The sequence below is a fragment of the Phalacrocorax carbo genome, chromosome 1, assembly GCF_963921805.1.
Source record: "Phalacrocorax carbo chromosome 1, bPhaCar2.1, whole genome shotgun sequence".
In the NCBI taxonomy this organism is placed as follows: Eukaryota; Metazoa; Chordata; class Aves; order Suliformes; family Phalacrocoracidae; genus Phalacrocorax; species Phalacrocorax carbo.
In genome coordinates, this window is record NC_087513.1 from 63,617,788 (window position 1) to 63,633,180 (window position 15,393).

At 43.3% G+C, this 15,393-nt stretch overlaps 1 protein-coding gene across 1 annotated transcript in view; it reads left to right on the forward strand.

Moving 5' to 3' along the window:
• AKR1D1 (aldo-keto reductase family 1 member D1) overlaps positions 1–12,351 on the forward strand; it is a 34,584-nt gene extending 22,233 nt beyond the window's left edge. The window contains exons 4-9 of the mRNA XM_064456838.1: positions 3,848–3,925; positions 6,137–6,259; positions 7,971–8,080; positions 8,564–8,729; positions 9,476–9,558; positions 12,182–12,351. Coding sequence (XP_064312908.1) covers positions 3,848–3,925; positions 6,137–6,259; positions 7,971–8,080; positions 8,564–8,729; positions 9,476–9,558; positions 12,182–12,224 — 603 coding nt within the window. The 3' untranslated portion in view covers positions 12,225–12,351. The remainder of the gene's footprint in view (positions 1–3,847; positions 3,926–6,136; positions 6,260–7,970; positions 8,081–8,563; positions 8,730–9,475; positions 9,559–12,181) is intronic.
• Positions 12,352–15,393: the final 3,042 nt, after the last annotated feature.

A 15,393-nucleotide genomic window follows, 5' to 3' on the forward strand; every position in this document is an offset into this window, starting at 1 on the left:
ATCCTTTTTCTTAGAGAGAATAGGGTCAGCCAGTTAGCAGGCTACTTGTTTCTGTGGGATGTTTAAGCTCTAAACTGGCCTCTTTTTGCAACTAAGGTAGTTCTCTGATTATTAAAATTATATTTTACTATGGACTCCAAACTGCCAGAAGCATCAGATAGGAAGCAATTTACCAACGAAGCAATCACCTTAGTCCTGCAGTTCCTTTTTCCCCAAGGAAGCCATATCCCATTAAGACCTGTATAGGAGTAACTGAACTCAGATATTAAAACTTTATTTAAATGGTCCCACGTATGGAATCCTTTTGGGTACATTTTTAAAAACTTCCCACCACTTGCAATTTCCTGCTTCCCTTTGCTTGTGTTTATATTCTCTAGTAGTTCATTCTCCCACATAGTGAAGGTCATTGTCTCACAATATAAAGATATAGACATCTGGCTTTAAAGTAACATACATCTGACTCCTGAGGCCTGTATCAACAATCTGAGTTGTTGAATGAATCTCTAGGACTGCTATTCCTTTATGTCCACCGTGAGAGGAGAGAAAAAAATATGTTGCTTTCTGCCTGAAAAATATAAATCTTTCTGTGCCAAATACAAAAAGAAAAAAACCCGCCCTCTTGCAATGATGAGAGGTTCCCTTTCTTTCCTCCCTCTCTCACAAATACACCCATGCCGCATGCAATGCTTGCCTTTGGTGAGGGATGTGCAGGAGTAAATCTAACAAACTTATAGTCTACAAATGTTGGTACTTTCCCATCTCCCCAGAAGCATTCTTGCAAAAGCAGTTTCTGCTTGAAACCAGTGAAGTACTTGAGACAAAGCTTATGGTTCCAGTCTGAAACAAGTAAGAAACATGCCCCTGCAGAGCCCAGTGGTGCAAGCTGTTACAGGGGCTTTTAGGCAGAGTAAGAGGAATCTGTTTTCAGAGAGCACCACTCAGAGGAGGAAAGCCCCACCACATCAGCACTTTTGGGTGGATCAAGAATGACTAACATCTGGAGTGACATTATTCACTGACCTACCAACATTAGCCCACACCTCCCTGCATTTTTCCCTCATGTAGATTCCACATTCAGGACTTTTGTCTGTTTTCCCTTTAGTCCAACAGTAGTACTCAGCCCCTCCACCCTAACAAGGCAGATGACCAGCAGGAACGTCTCCTCCAGGCCACCATTCCCTTTGCCTAGGGAGATCATACCCACTGGCAGGTTTGTTAGGGGGCTCTGTTCAGATCACTGATCCATCAGTAAGCAGGTACCTGTGCACTAAATGATCTCTAAAACCCTCCTAACTAAATTATTCTGTGATCACAGAATGGCAGGGGTTGGAAGGGACCTCTGGAGATCATCTTGTCCAACCCCCTGCTTGAGCAGGGACACCCAGAGCAGGGGGCACAGGAACGCATCCAGGCAGGTTTTGAATGTCTCCAGGGAAGGAGACTCCACAACCTCCCTGGGCAGCCTCTTCCACTGCTCTGTCACCCTCACAGTAAAGAAGTTTTTCCTCATATTCAGATGGAACTTCCTGTGATCTAGCAGGAAAGCAGGTATTTTAGCCTTACATTGAACAAGTCTCATCCAAGTATCTTCTTGTCCTTTTAAGAAAATATATCAAAAAAGGCCAATGGCCTCACTATTTGACTTCCTATTGCCTTCTGATTATACAATAGGCATTCACAAGTTGTTAAAATTACTCTCTTGAGAAAGCCCTTTTGTCAAAGACTTTTGTGAAAGCAATGGGATATGCAGACCTGCCTTCCTGCATCTGTGTTGGTGAGGAAATTATTATAATGGGAGCAGGGCTTTTCCTCTCAGTGGTTACCAACTGCTGTGTTTTAAATATGCAAGTAAGCTGTCTGGTAGCTTTCAGAGTGCCTCCAGGCTTTGAACATGACATGACACAATGTGATCCCTGCATAGTGTCAATAACTGTATGGTGTTGTCCCACTTATTTCAGTGCTCTTATAGCAGCATGGTAGGAAGCCACCTGAGGCGCAGTCTAAGGTGCATGGCTATCTCCAAGAAAACTGCAAGAGAAGACAACAGCTTTTGTGGGAATGAGCGGTGCAGTGTAGTCTAAGAACCCAAAGCTGAGAAATGTGAGCAATTTCTGAAAGACCTTTTCAAAGACCCATTAACCACCATCCTGTCACCTTCAGAACTCAGCACTTTTTGTCCCTCTTTATCCATCTGCAGACAGTTTTTCCGTTCAGGAACTCCCTTGCATAAAAGGTTAGCTTGGCAGAGAAAGTATTGCCTGGAAATTATTGAGTAGGGACAACTGTACTTCAGCACCTCATGCAGTTCCCTGGAGGCAGGAGGAAGGATTGATCCTTGTGGAAATCTGCAAAAAGCTGGTGCAAAAAGCTGGCACCACTTATCTCAGTCAAGATAAGTTCATCTTCAAGCACTGTTCATCCTGATTTTGTTCTCTTTTTAGAACACAAGTGATAGAAATCGAGGAAAATGGGGGGATGATAAATTAGATAGCGTGATTGCTGTCTGTTGACTACTATTAAAAAAAAGCGATGTTGCACAGAAGTTAACAAATTAGAAACAGAACAGAGTAAAAGATCTTGAATTCAGACTCATACCCTAAACTCAGAGAAGTCCAACTGCTATGCATTGAGCTTGCAGTCCTTGGAGAGTCTGCTGAAATATCACAGGGAGAAATGGTTGCTTCCAAAATACCATGGGGTGGTTTTGCAAATAGGGCTTCTCCACCTCAAGTTATGACAGCAAACAGTTTGTCTTCTAATAGAAAGATGTACACAACAGCTACCTACCACCTTCTAGTCAAGATTTTCTTTTTCAGCAAGACATAGCAACAAAGGCAACAAGTCATCTTTGTGGAATTCACTGAGGAAAACCAGCACATATGGAGGAGACAAACTTATGCCTGTTACTTAAACCTTGGCCTGTGAAATCTGAGGCTGTGTTTTCCTTAGGCTCACTTTTCCCATTAGATGCCTTGAATTTGAACTTCTGGACTGAATTGGGAGGCGCCAGTTACTGATCATATTAGTCACAGCTGCATGTTCCCAAGCAGTTACCGTGTCAACATCTTGTACCCAGGCCTTTGAAATGTAGCATTTTGCAGTCAGATCAAATATCAAAAATCACAGAAGGGTTTTTATGAAAAAAAGAGAAACTGCAATCAGACAAAAGGGAGGGAGGTGTTAATGCATTGCCTGCAACAACAGTGAAATGACCAGCAAATAAGAGAAAGCTGAGTTATGAGCTGGTATCTCATGAGCACATGTCTGAAGTCTTGTTTATGGGGTATAGAGATATGAAGAAAGAGTTCTGAGTGCCCAAAGAAAGGTTGATAATGCACTTAAGAGGTTCACTGCCTGTACTGTGGCTACATACATAGCCCTTTACTAGTAGTAAGTAGCTCTTCGAAATGGTCCCTCCAACAGCTGGGAGCTGGACTGAGCTGGTACTCCTCCCAGATACCTAGGACACAAGCAGGGTCAGGGGAAGGGCTGGGAAGAAATGAGGGAAGAAGCGGAAGAGAACACAGGTTGGTACTCTAACCCAGCCCTTTGGAAGGAAACTAGTCCTTTGGATGCTACAACATAAATATCAAAACTTTATTGAAAAACAAGGCCATCCGGGAACTTCTGAGTGTGCACTCATGTGACATTTCAGAATTGTATCCAAGGATGATCTAGCAGTGGAGGATGTGGTAAGCCCAGCATGAATGACCCATTGAACTTAAGGTGTTTCAGAAAACTTTTGATTTTTTTTTTTTGCTAGTGGAAACAGTCTGTGGAAAAAAATCTTTGCCCTGAGGAGTAAAAATTTTTCTTTAAAGCACAAAAATGTGGTTTTACTTTTCAGCCTGGAGATGCAATCTACCCAAGAGATGAAAATGGAAAATTTATCTACCATGAGACAGACCTATGTGCCACTTGGGAGGTAAGCAAACACAACATCCATCCATATATTCTTTAAAAAACACAGATCCACATTCTCAGTTTTGTTTGTGGCCTTCATAAAGAGAGCTGAGCCATATTGACAGGGCAAATGGATCAAATTCTACTAGCTCTATGGATAAGTTTTACTTCTGTCCCTAAGGATGTTGCTTCTTGCCATCACTTAGTTATTTTTATAAAAAAAAATAAAACATTGTTGAAATACCTGACATCCACATTCCTTCTTTCAGGGAGTGCACACTCTACATTTGCTAATTGAGGTGTCAGTAGGTTTTACCAATCTCTCCTCTTTATTAGATCTTTACAGCAGGAGAAAGTTGGAGCCCTAAGAAGTGACTGGGTCCTCCTCAAAAAAGGGAAGCTTTTCACTTTCAAGAAAAAAAAAGAGAATTTGCCCTAAAGCTTACCATAAAAACATCCCCACAAAAAAAAAAACAAACCCTTGCCATCAGAACAAGTTCACTCACTTCTAAATTTAATTATCAGATGAGAACACAAGGTTTTTCTCCTAAGAAACTTGGAGGGAGATAGCATTTGCCTGAAAGACTGCATCCTAAATTTGTTTATGATGAGCTCTAGTCCTATAGCCAGATGTCTCCTTAAGCATACTACCACTTGCTTCAGGATCTCAGCTGAGGCAGAAAGCGAGATTAAGCAACCTCCTCACGTTCCTGCCTTTTGAAGCCTTGGCTACTCTAATCCATGACCAAAGCTGCTTGGCTTTCCTTCTGCAGCAGGTCTCCTACAAAAACATTACTAATTCAGCCCAGTTCCCACCAAGAGAGGTAACATGAGCTACTACATCATCCATTTCAGCTTGCACCATCCAGAGGTGGATAGTCATGTCCCAATTTAGCTCTACTTGAGGTGCAGCGCATAAAGATGGAGAATGGGTAAAGTTAAGTTCAGAGTGGGACAAAGCCCAGGGCAGGCTTAGGCTTTCTCCTGGCAGCTGAGCCATCCAGACTGGGTCTCGGAGGGAACAGGGATTACCGTGTTTATGTTACCCTTGTCTTTGGCTGACGCCGTTCATTCCTCTCTTTCACAAGCTAACTGCTCAAACGTTGAAAGCAACAGCTGTCTGAATATTGTTATGTTTTTATCTTCAAGCTGGTGCTTATTGTAAAGGATATATTGTAGCAGGTCACTCTCTTCAGATAATAAGCCAAGAGAAAAAATAGTTGGTGGTGAGTGCCTGCAAATAATAGCATCAATCTAAATAAAACCGGCTAAACTCAATCCAGATCATTTCACACTCGCAGTATGGTGCTAGCAGGCAAAAATGGCTCCAGGTGACTATATCTGCTGACTTGTCACTGAGTGATACAAAGCATATGGGGCCAACTAGAGGTCATCAAATACACAGTGCTTCTTACCTCCCTGCTTTCAGCTCCTTTGAGACAGAAAGGAATAATAAAACCAACAGGAGGGGGGCATCCAGCTCCACAGTGGGGCCTGCTCTGCCTCAAACAGTCACTGAATCATTTGTGTGCAGAGTTTCTGGGAGCAAAGGGGAAAATTGTAGGAAAGGACCCCTCTTTCCCCTTAACAACCTGGCAGATTAAGCTAATGAAGACCAGGGCATGTATTCATAATGCTTTCTCAGCTATTAGGATTTGGCTGAAGTGCAGAATATCTAGAATTCCTTTGTTCCCCCCCCGCCCTTTTTTTCTCCCCTATTTTATACTGTACTGAAGTTTTCTGTGCTGGTTTTGTGATGTGCCTTGCCAGATATTTAGGGGGTTTCACTGGATAGAGATTTCACATTAAAAACTCTTTTACAATCAAAGGGGAAAATTTACTTATTAGGAAAGCAATCTGGTTTTTTCACTCTCTCCTCTCCAGCTTTGAGGCAGTGCTAAAGCAGCATAAAGTAAGCAGAACTCTTTGAAAGCAGATGCCTGGCACTTATATGTCTATATCTCAGATTAATCTTTCTGGTCTCCAGACAAATTTTACCATCACAGGAGATATAAGACATTAGGGCTTGGTCTGGAAAATGGGGCTACACAGGAATGGAGTTTAGAATAGCAGGATGGCACCAGCCCTCATGCTAGTAGAGCTGTTAGTTCTGCTTTAGCAAAGGTTTTTCTACAGTCTCAAGAATGAACTATCTTCCACCTAACTCTAAAACACATGCTCCAAGGAATCAAGCTAAGATGTAGGACTCCACTGGTCTTTGCTTTCTTTGCAGGCTATGGAAGCATGTAAAGATGCAGGCTTGGCAAAGTCTATTGGAGTATCCAATTTCAACCGCAGGCAGCTGGAGATGATCCTGAACAAGCCAGGGCTTAAGTACAAACCTGTCAGCAACCAGGTAAGCTGAGGGCAGTACCTGCTATGGTGCCACTACCCCGTAGGGAACACAGAGGCAACGCGTGGCCCAAGCCAAGGGTGATGCGCGTTTTGCTAGAGGTGTTGCCCTCCATACTGTCACACTTCCATTTCTAGCTTGAAAAAAATTACTCATCCTATATAGGCTAAAGTATTTGAAGATGCTGGAACAATTGGTCTTCTCAGTTCCTGCTCCAGGACTACAAACCTGGTTGTGCCAAGCTCTGTAACAAGGCTGAATGCTGAGTCAATGCACACCTTAAATCTCTGCCATGTACCTTATTTCAAGTTAAAAAAATTCCCAAGGCAAACCATTCAGGGCTAACCAGTCCTCAATGAAGCCGTGTCTACCTCAGCTGACACCAAACCAAAACAACCCTAAGTACCAGGGATCCTGAGCAACTCTAAGCTTCCCAAGTTTAAAAGCCATCAGAAGCAACTCCTAAATTTCCTCTATTTGCTCTCTTGTGCCTTTCCTGTAAGACATCAGTAAGATAAAAACTTAAAATAAGGAGGCCCCATTAAGCAATCCACTTGAGCAGAACAAGCCCATGAAGATGATAGGCAAGTCCGAGTTACATTATAGTAGTGAGGCTCAGAGAAGATTATAAGTGGCATTGACCCATCTGAATGCCCAATACCTTTGCCTCTGGCATTTGGCAGCTCACTGCATTTCCTAGAAATCGCTGGGAAACTCTTCTGACTCATCTGGCACAAACAAATATCCATGTTAGCAGTATCAGAGAAGAGGCCAGAGACCAACTGGGTCCAACTTCCCACCCTCAATGCGTGGCCTGGAGGACTAGGATTGGCATGGGGCAGGGCAGAGAGGCTGGCTATATCCTTCATTTATCTTTGGCCTGCATGGAAAGGCAGCCTGTGAGAGGAGGAAATGCCAGCTCCCTTCACTGGTATTAACATGCCCAGTGGGTGTAAAATGCAATTGCTGTTTCTGGAGTGCCCCTAAGACTGCACAGAGCATTGCTGTTCCTTCCTGGGGTTGTTGAAAACCGGGCAAAGGATTAAGCCCAGCTTAGGGCAGCTAGCCAGCAAGCACAGATGTGCCACCTGGATTCAGACTGCCTGAAAACAGTGGTTGTTCTGTCACTTCGTAGACATCCCTTTCCCAGAGACCGAGAATGAAGCCAGAAAATCCCTGCCTGTAAGGGAATGATGACAGTATTTGCACTGTGGGAGGGCAGAGCTTGTAACAAGGTCATAACCATTATGGCGATGTCTCACCTTTTACATATCTTCTCACCTTTCAATCTGGGACAGTTTATGCCAACACTTCCCCTAAAAACATCAGATTAGTCATCCTGTATACAAGAGGCACAGAAACAGAGATCTGACCCACATGAGATGGGCTGCCTTCTCAGCCTACTTCTTTAGTGAGCTTCCCTCACATCTGTCCCCCTACTTCTTGCCACCTTTCCACTTGGGGCCGATAAAAATTCCCTGCAGCCAAATTACAACCACAGGTGTTGATCTGCTGTCCACCAAAAAGAAAAATCCATCATGAAGCAATGTACAATTAGAACAGTAACCATAGGCTGTGTTACCCTATTCCTTAACTTACGTGTATCTTTTCCTGAAACCATCGTCTGGACTGTAGCTCTCCCAAATATTGGGACACCATCTGCTTCTGCATCTGGCCCTGTTAATTAATCATCCTTTCTATGTTACTCTTGTAGGTCGAATGCCATCCCTATTTCACCCAACCCAAACTTTTAGAATTTTGCAGGCAACATGACATCGTTATTGTTGGATACAGCCCACTGGGAACCTCAAGGGATGAGACATGGTAAGTTTCCATGCTACCCTCTAATAGCAGTGTCACTATCGAGGAAAAGATTAATAGTTCTCCATTTCTGGGTCTCTGTGCAAAATACCTTTGTCCCATTTTTCAGAGTAGTTTAGAACTTCAGTGTCTAAATATTACTGTTGTGAATGTAAGCTTGCAACACTCCTGCTGCATGCTGTCCTCAAATATGCCAGGTGTTTGTATAAGAGGTCACCTTAGGTCTCCTCTAACAGGAAGCAAGTGTCTGTAACTGGGAATGTTGGTGCTTAGGTGAGGAAGTAAAAACTAAGTCAACATTAGGACATCACATAGGAAGTTGCCTTTGACAGCCCACCAACCTAAGTGCCAAAACTTTTCTCCGTCTTTCACACTACTTGTCAAAAAGGTGCAGTTTTCTGTCCCCATACAAGTTGGTGCCTCTATGTTTTGACATTAAAGTTAAGAAGGTTTTCTTTGTTTTCTTTTTTTCCAATTTTCTTCCAGGGTAAATGTGTCCTCCCCTCCTTTACTGAAGGATCCTGTGCTGAATGCCATTGGCAAAAAGTACAACAAGACAGCTGCACAGGTTGCTTTGCGTTTCAGCATTCAGCGAGGGGTGGTTGTCATCCCAAAAAGCTTCAATCCACAACGCATCAGAGAGAATTTCCAGGTAAATTCATACTCCGAGGGTGCATGGATGAATCCACTTACATTGGCTTAGCTCCTGTAGAAAGTGATCTTTCCCATTTCTTTCTGTAGACATAAGGCTTGACCAACATCAAGCTTTGCCACATTTGATGCTTTTTGTCCCCATCACTTAATGGTAGCATGATACGACAATAATAGAACAGAGAGGAAATTTTTGGTGTCTTTTAACCTGGAGTAGCTGAAGTTCCAGCTGGTGGTGTATCCCAGAGCACCAGTTGCTGCAGTGATTTGGTAAGTCAGCAGTTCAAGGTTGCTGGCTGTGGGTGTTCACGAATGACTGACTTGTTCTGCCCAGTCTTCAGGTATGGGGCAGATTTGTTAGGAAAGGGTTGCTGCATACAAGTGTGCCAGAAAAGCTCATAACCACAGCCCCAGAAAGCATTTGGCTTGACCACCACACCCAAATAAGATTAAGAATTTGTTCTTGTGTCCCTTGCAGCATTCAGTACTCACACTGCTCCCTGCTTTCCCTGCCAACGTATTGCTTTCAAATCTGGTAGCCCAGTACTTGCCAGGCTACCTTTCTTTTCTTGCAAGAGTGTAAGCAAACATGACTGGACTTACTCATGTCCTCAAGACTTTCCTATAAATGCAAGCAAGTATGGATTTGTTGGGGAGACGGGGGGATTGTACAGCTGAAATCTGCAACTTATGGATGTCAATCGTCACAAGATATGCTAACTTATTCCTAACATCTCCTTCCATTAGATCTTTGACTTCTCCCTCACTGAGAAAGAGATGAAAGAAATTGAAGCCCTGAACAAAAATGTTCGTTATGTGGAACTGTTAATGTAAGTCCAGAAGTAATCCTAGATCCTCACAGAACATTCCTGTCTTTTCAGAGGCTTTTATAAGAAATACAAAAAACAAAAAAACCTTACCTTTTTTTTTTAAAACAACCTTATTTTAAGGCTTAAATATGGGAAGTCTTTAATGCAGCCTGAGTATCCTCCTAGACCCATTGCAAAAATAAGTGTGCTGCATAAATATGATAGGAAATATGAACTAAGTTAAAAGCATCATAATGGAGTTCATCTTTCACATTTAAGCTCAGCCAGGTGCTTTGAAGCTGTAGTTCCTTAAAACTTAAAATAGCCTTCCATCAACTAGCAACACTTATTTCCAGAAGGCTTCTCACTAGCAGATGATATTTGAAATTCTTTGGTTTTTCATAGTTAAGTTGAGCTATAACATCCTTTAAATTTTTAGGCAGTATATACATGAAATATAACCTTGGTGCAAATGCAGGAGCCTTTTCCAGAAGCAAAGTTAAAGGATGCAAATCCCCATAGGAGAACTTCCTAAGCCACCAAGCCAAAAACTAATACACTAAATGCTTTGCTTTATTAGAATAAATTTTCACACAGGAGGCCACTGAGGACAAGGAAAACAGGATGCATAGGATGGATGTTGCCAGCTCTATTTTTCACAGGAGTGCCATGTGTGATGAAAATGCTTAAATACAGTCTGACCTCAACTGTGAAAAATGCTTTTTGGAAAAGTAATGTTGCCATGTAAGGAGCAGATAAACATATATCTGCCTACTACATGTTCTCACACTGAAGTGTCCAGAATTGACACTGCAACAGATGACTTACCAGCCTAAAGAGATTTCTTATTTCATCCAACAATATATCAAAAAAAGTCAAACCATCATACAGAAAGACTTCTGGTTAGTCAACTTTGTGCAAATCCTTTGGCTGCTGTGATAAAAATGCCAGCAGGAATGGAAAAAAAAAATCTTTCCTCTGGCTCTTCCAGTACAGTTATCAGCTACCATGGGTACTGTGTGCAAACCTGCTGTTCTGATGGTGTGAGTAAGCCCATACAAACAGGATATTGGAATCAGTGGAATAAGTTAGCAAATGAAGCATCTGAGCAGAAAAATTGAGTTTTTTTAAAAAATGAGTAGTCCAGGAAATGTGAGTCTGAAATGGTTTCTTCTCCCCTTGGAGCAATTTGCTGGGCAAATTTTACATTAATCTGTCTGCTCGATTTATCTTGTGCTCCCAGTCTCTGCTACAGATATTCTTCCTTACCAGTTATTCCAAGCTGTATTGACTCATCTGAGTAAATAATTTTCATTCAAAGGACTCAGATCTTTGAATAGGTGAGATCTGATTAGAAAGTGTGCTCCGTAAATCACAAGTAGATATTATGACACTGACAACTCACACTGTCAAGTTATACTGAAACCAAACAAGCCAAAGCATTGTGGCTTGTTTTTGTGATCCGGACTCAATCTGTTAATGTGTAAACACTTCAGCTTGGCTGAATATTGGAATTAAATATTTTGACACAACCAATTAAAAATGTTTCATGCCTTCCAGTTAGTTAACTTCAATATTGTAAAATGTATCCTTCCCAAACTGGAAGGATCCACAGCTGGGATAAATGCCAATATTTGTTGTGTTCTACAGTAAGGCAAGGCAGCCACCTGCCATGGTGCACCTGAGAACGCTTTTCAGGAGTTTTTGATTTTGCTAATGGGAAGTGTTTGTCAAGGCAGGGCTTGTGGTTTAGCTTCATCCTCTCAAACACATCCACAACAAAAATCCAGCTACCTCTCTCTCAAGTCCGTCAATAATGGGCAAACACAGTGTTATTTTTTCACCTGCAGTTGACCCTGGGAATTTTCTTCTTGACTTTTAGAACGACCCTGGATCATGCATCTTCCCTGACCATGCAGTTTTTAAAATGAAGCCTGAAGCATCTCTACCTTTGGTAGTATGCAGCCATGAACATACCTTTCTCCCCTGAACTGGGTCACCCCAAAGCTTCTTTGTAAAGTCTCTGCCATTGGTGCTATTAACCTAGCAGAGCATCTACATCTAAGCTAGAGCTAGAGGACAGCTAGACCTAATTTAGATATGGCAGCCACTTGGATAAAGCACCATACCAGACCCAGACCTGTTCATGCCAACTCCAAGTGCATTAGCCAAAGTAGTACAGTTTGATATCTCCACCTTTCCTTCAAATATAACCCTTATTTCTGAGGGTCTTTCTAGACATCTGAACAAAGAAGTCTTCCCCTTCCACAATGCACACATAGTGAAGCCACTCCCCTTCCCTATAACACTTCTACTAACCTGAGTTAAATCTACAACTATAGTGAGAACAGCTGACATACAAACTCTTGTTGGTTTTTCCTATCTGTCCTTAAGGTAGGCAGTCTGTAGGCCTGAAAAGTGGTCCTTTACTATTCTCTCCTTAAATGCACAGGTTTGCTTCCAACTCTGCAGGGAAGATTATTCAGAGCAGATAGCTGCTGAATAAGCAGAAGAGCCTTCCATGAAGGCCACCTTTATATTGCAAGGAAGAGAAATGATTTGCTAGACACAGGACAATTGTATCAGTGATGTGATAGCCTGCTTCACCCGAGAAGTTCATTTGTTCAATCTGACCTATCCACAGGTGGCGTGACCATCCAGAGTACCCCTTCAACGATGAATACTGAAAACATGGTGTGTCCAGGCAAGTTCCTAACTCTGTGCCATGAGGCTTCACTGAAAATGACCCAAGGTTTGGTGCTTTGACTTCATGGGAGACTGTTCAAATCAGCATTAAAAACATGACATTTACTACTTCTTGCCTTGTCAGTCTCTTATTGCTACTGAAGAGCACATGTATTTAACTATTGAATCTTGGGTTAAAGCCTTAGGAGGCTTTAACTCTGAGTACTGAAACTTCAAAACTGACAGCTGATGAAATTTAAGATTTCTTTTGAAAACAGGCTCACTAGTTCAAGCCAAATAATTTTCACTCAATGGCACATTCTTCACTGAATTTGAAACAAGAAGTTCTGCTTCAGTAAATGTGAAGCAGTATCATTTTGTTTCACAGCTCAAGTGAGAGAAAGTTATGAGTGGGGATCTAATTGGATTTGAGATATATATATGTACAGAATCACAGAATAGTAGGGTTGGAAGGGACCTCTGGAGATCATCTTGTCCAAACCCCCTGCTTGAGCAGGGACACAGGAATGCATCCAGGCAGGTTTTGATTGTCTCCAGGGAAGGAGACTCCACAACCTCCCTGGGCAGCCTCTTCCACTGCTCTGTCACCCTCACAGGAAAGAAGTTTTTTCTCATGTGTAGTTGGAACTTCCTGTGTTCCAGCTTGTGCCCATTGCCCCTTGTTCTGTCATTGAGCACCACTGAAAAGAGTCCAGTCCCATCATTCTGACACCCACCCTATAGATATTTATAGGTATTTATGAGATCCCCCCTCAGTCTTCTCTTCTCCAGGCTGAACAAACCCAGGTCTCTCAGCCTTTCCTCATAAGGGAGGTGCTCCAGTCCCCTGATCATGTTGGTAGCTCTCTGCTGGACTTGGCTCGAGCAGTTCCCTGTCTTTGTGAAACTGGGGGGCCCAAAACTGGACACAGTACTCCAGATGTGGTCTCACTAGGGCAGCATAGAGGGGAAGGATAACCTCCCTCAACCTGCTGGCCACATTCCTTTTAATGCATCCCAGGATACCGTTGACCTTCTTGGCCACAAGGGCACATTGCTGGCTCATGGTCAACTTATCCACCAGCACTCCCAAGTCCTTCTCAGCAGAGCCACTTCCCAGTCGTTCAGCCCCCAATGTGTACTGGTTCATGGGGTTGTTATTCCCCAGGTGGAGGACCTTGCAGTTGCTCATGTTGAATTTCATGAGGTTCCCCTTGGTGCAGCCCTCCAGCCTGTCCAGGTCTCACTGGATGGCAGCACAGCCTTCTGGTGTATCAGCCACTCCTCCCAGCTTGTTTTTATCAGCAAACTTGCTGAGGGTACACTCTACCCCTTCATCCAGGTAACTGGAGAATATGTTGGACATATTCATCTGGGTGAAGAACCTTTTCCTAATATCCAGCCTAAACCTCCCCTGGCACATCTTCCTGACATTCCCTCAGGTCCTATTGTTAGTCACCAGAGAGACGAGATCAGCGCGTGCCCCTCCTTCTTCCCTTGTCAGGAAGCTGTAGACAGCAATGAAGTCTCCCCTCAGCCTCCGCTTCCCCAGGCTGAACAAACCAAGTGATTTTAGCCACTCCTCGTACATTTTCTCCTCTAAACCCTTCACCAACTTCGTGGCCCTTCTCTGGACATACCTAGTAGCTTTAAATCCTTAATGTATTGTGGAGCCCAAAACTGCACACAGTACTCGAGGCAAGGCCGCACCAATGCAGGGTAGAGTGAGACAATCGCCTCCCTTGACTGGCTAGCAATACAGTGCTTGATGCACCCCAGGACACAGTTGGCCCTCTTGGCTGCCAGGGCACACTGCTGGCTCCTGTTGGGTCAGGGCGTGCTCCTCAGAGCCGAGGCACAAAGGTGACCATTTCACAGAAGGAGCAGGCAAGGCTCCTGAATGGGTCTAGTGCCAATACGTCCTTCAATGAGCTCAGCAGCGACCACTAGAGAAGTCAGGTCCCTTCACATAGCATTTATAAATCCATTTATAAAGTTGTGCAAATCCATTTATAAAGTTGTGTCAACAGAGGAACATTCTGCTTGCTGGAGGTTACACAAGGGCCATTCCCATTTTTGTCTATTACCCACTTAGGCCAGAAGGGGAAATAAAAATGTGGGGAGGTATAGCTGAAGAGAAAGAAGATATTAGAAATCTGCTACTGTAGATCTAAGGACAATCCCAAGGTCAGGTAGAGCTCTGCTCCCAGGGCTGGTCAGAACCCCTATCACAGCACTGCTTTACCCTTTTGTGAACAGCTGAGGTCCTGGCCAAAAACCTCAACAAAATATAAGTCTAAATTCAAGTGCCAAAGGGAGCGCAGTTACCACCACACCCAACATGTTATTCCAGTTCCTTCATATGTACAAGCCTTAAATAGAGCTATCGGGGCTTAATTGCTTAACAGTAGCACTGTACAAATTTTTGCACTGTAAGTCGACCAGGTGCAGGTCTCTGGCCACGGCCAACATTCAGGCCAGGTTTGGCAAAGCTCTGGTTTTCTACACTGCAAGTGTCAACTGATGTTCAGCTTAAATGCCCACACCAGCCCCTTCACAGCCATCTACTCTTTCCAGACATCCCACCCAGACATCAGGCAGTGCCTGAGGTTCTAATAAATCAAGTGACTTTGTACATGTGGGTAAGGAAGATGATATGCTGATGCCTCTTTAACAGGTAATGCCCTATAATCAAGTCTTCAATCTGTACTGAGTTAACAGGCAGGACACATTAAGAGAGTTCCTCCAGCCCAAGTCATGCCAGCAAATTCTTTCTTTATCCCCCCCTAATTTTAATAGAATCCTCCTCCTCGTTTGCACTGCCTCATTTAAATCTGATGAAAAAAAGATTCAGCCTCTTCCCAGGGGCAAATGCTCCCATACTCATTTCCATCAGTTATGAAACTGCTACTGACGTCTAGCCTAGTTTTTTCCCCATTTTGCTCAGTTTCAGACCATTGCTTCCCATTGTTCTCCATCTTGCCCTACAAAGAAAAGGTTTAGGAGAGGGAAAATAAACAGGCATGCAGATGGGGGCTTGGGAAATGCATTCCATCAGTAACTGCACAAAGAGACAGGAAAAAACACAAACCCTGGCCCCACACAAGATCTGTTCACATCTAGCAAATTTCAGAGGCTTATTAGGCTCGCTGCCTGATGTGAAACATGTCC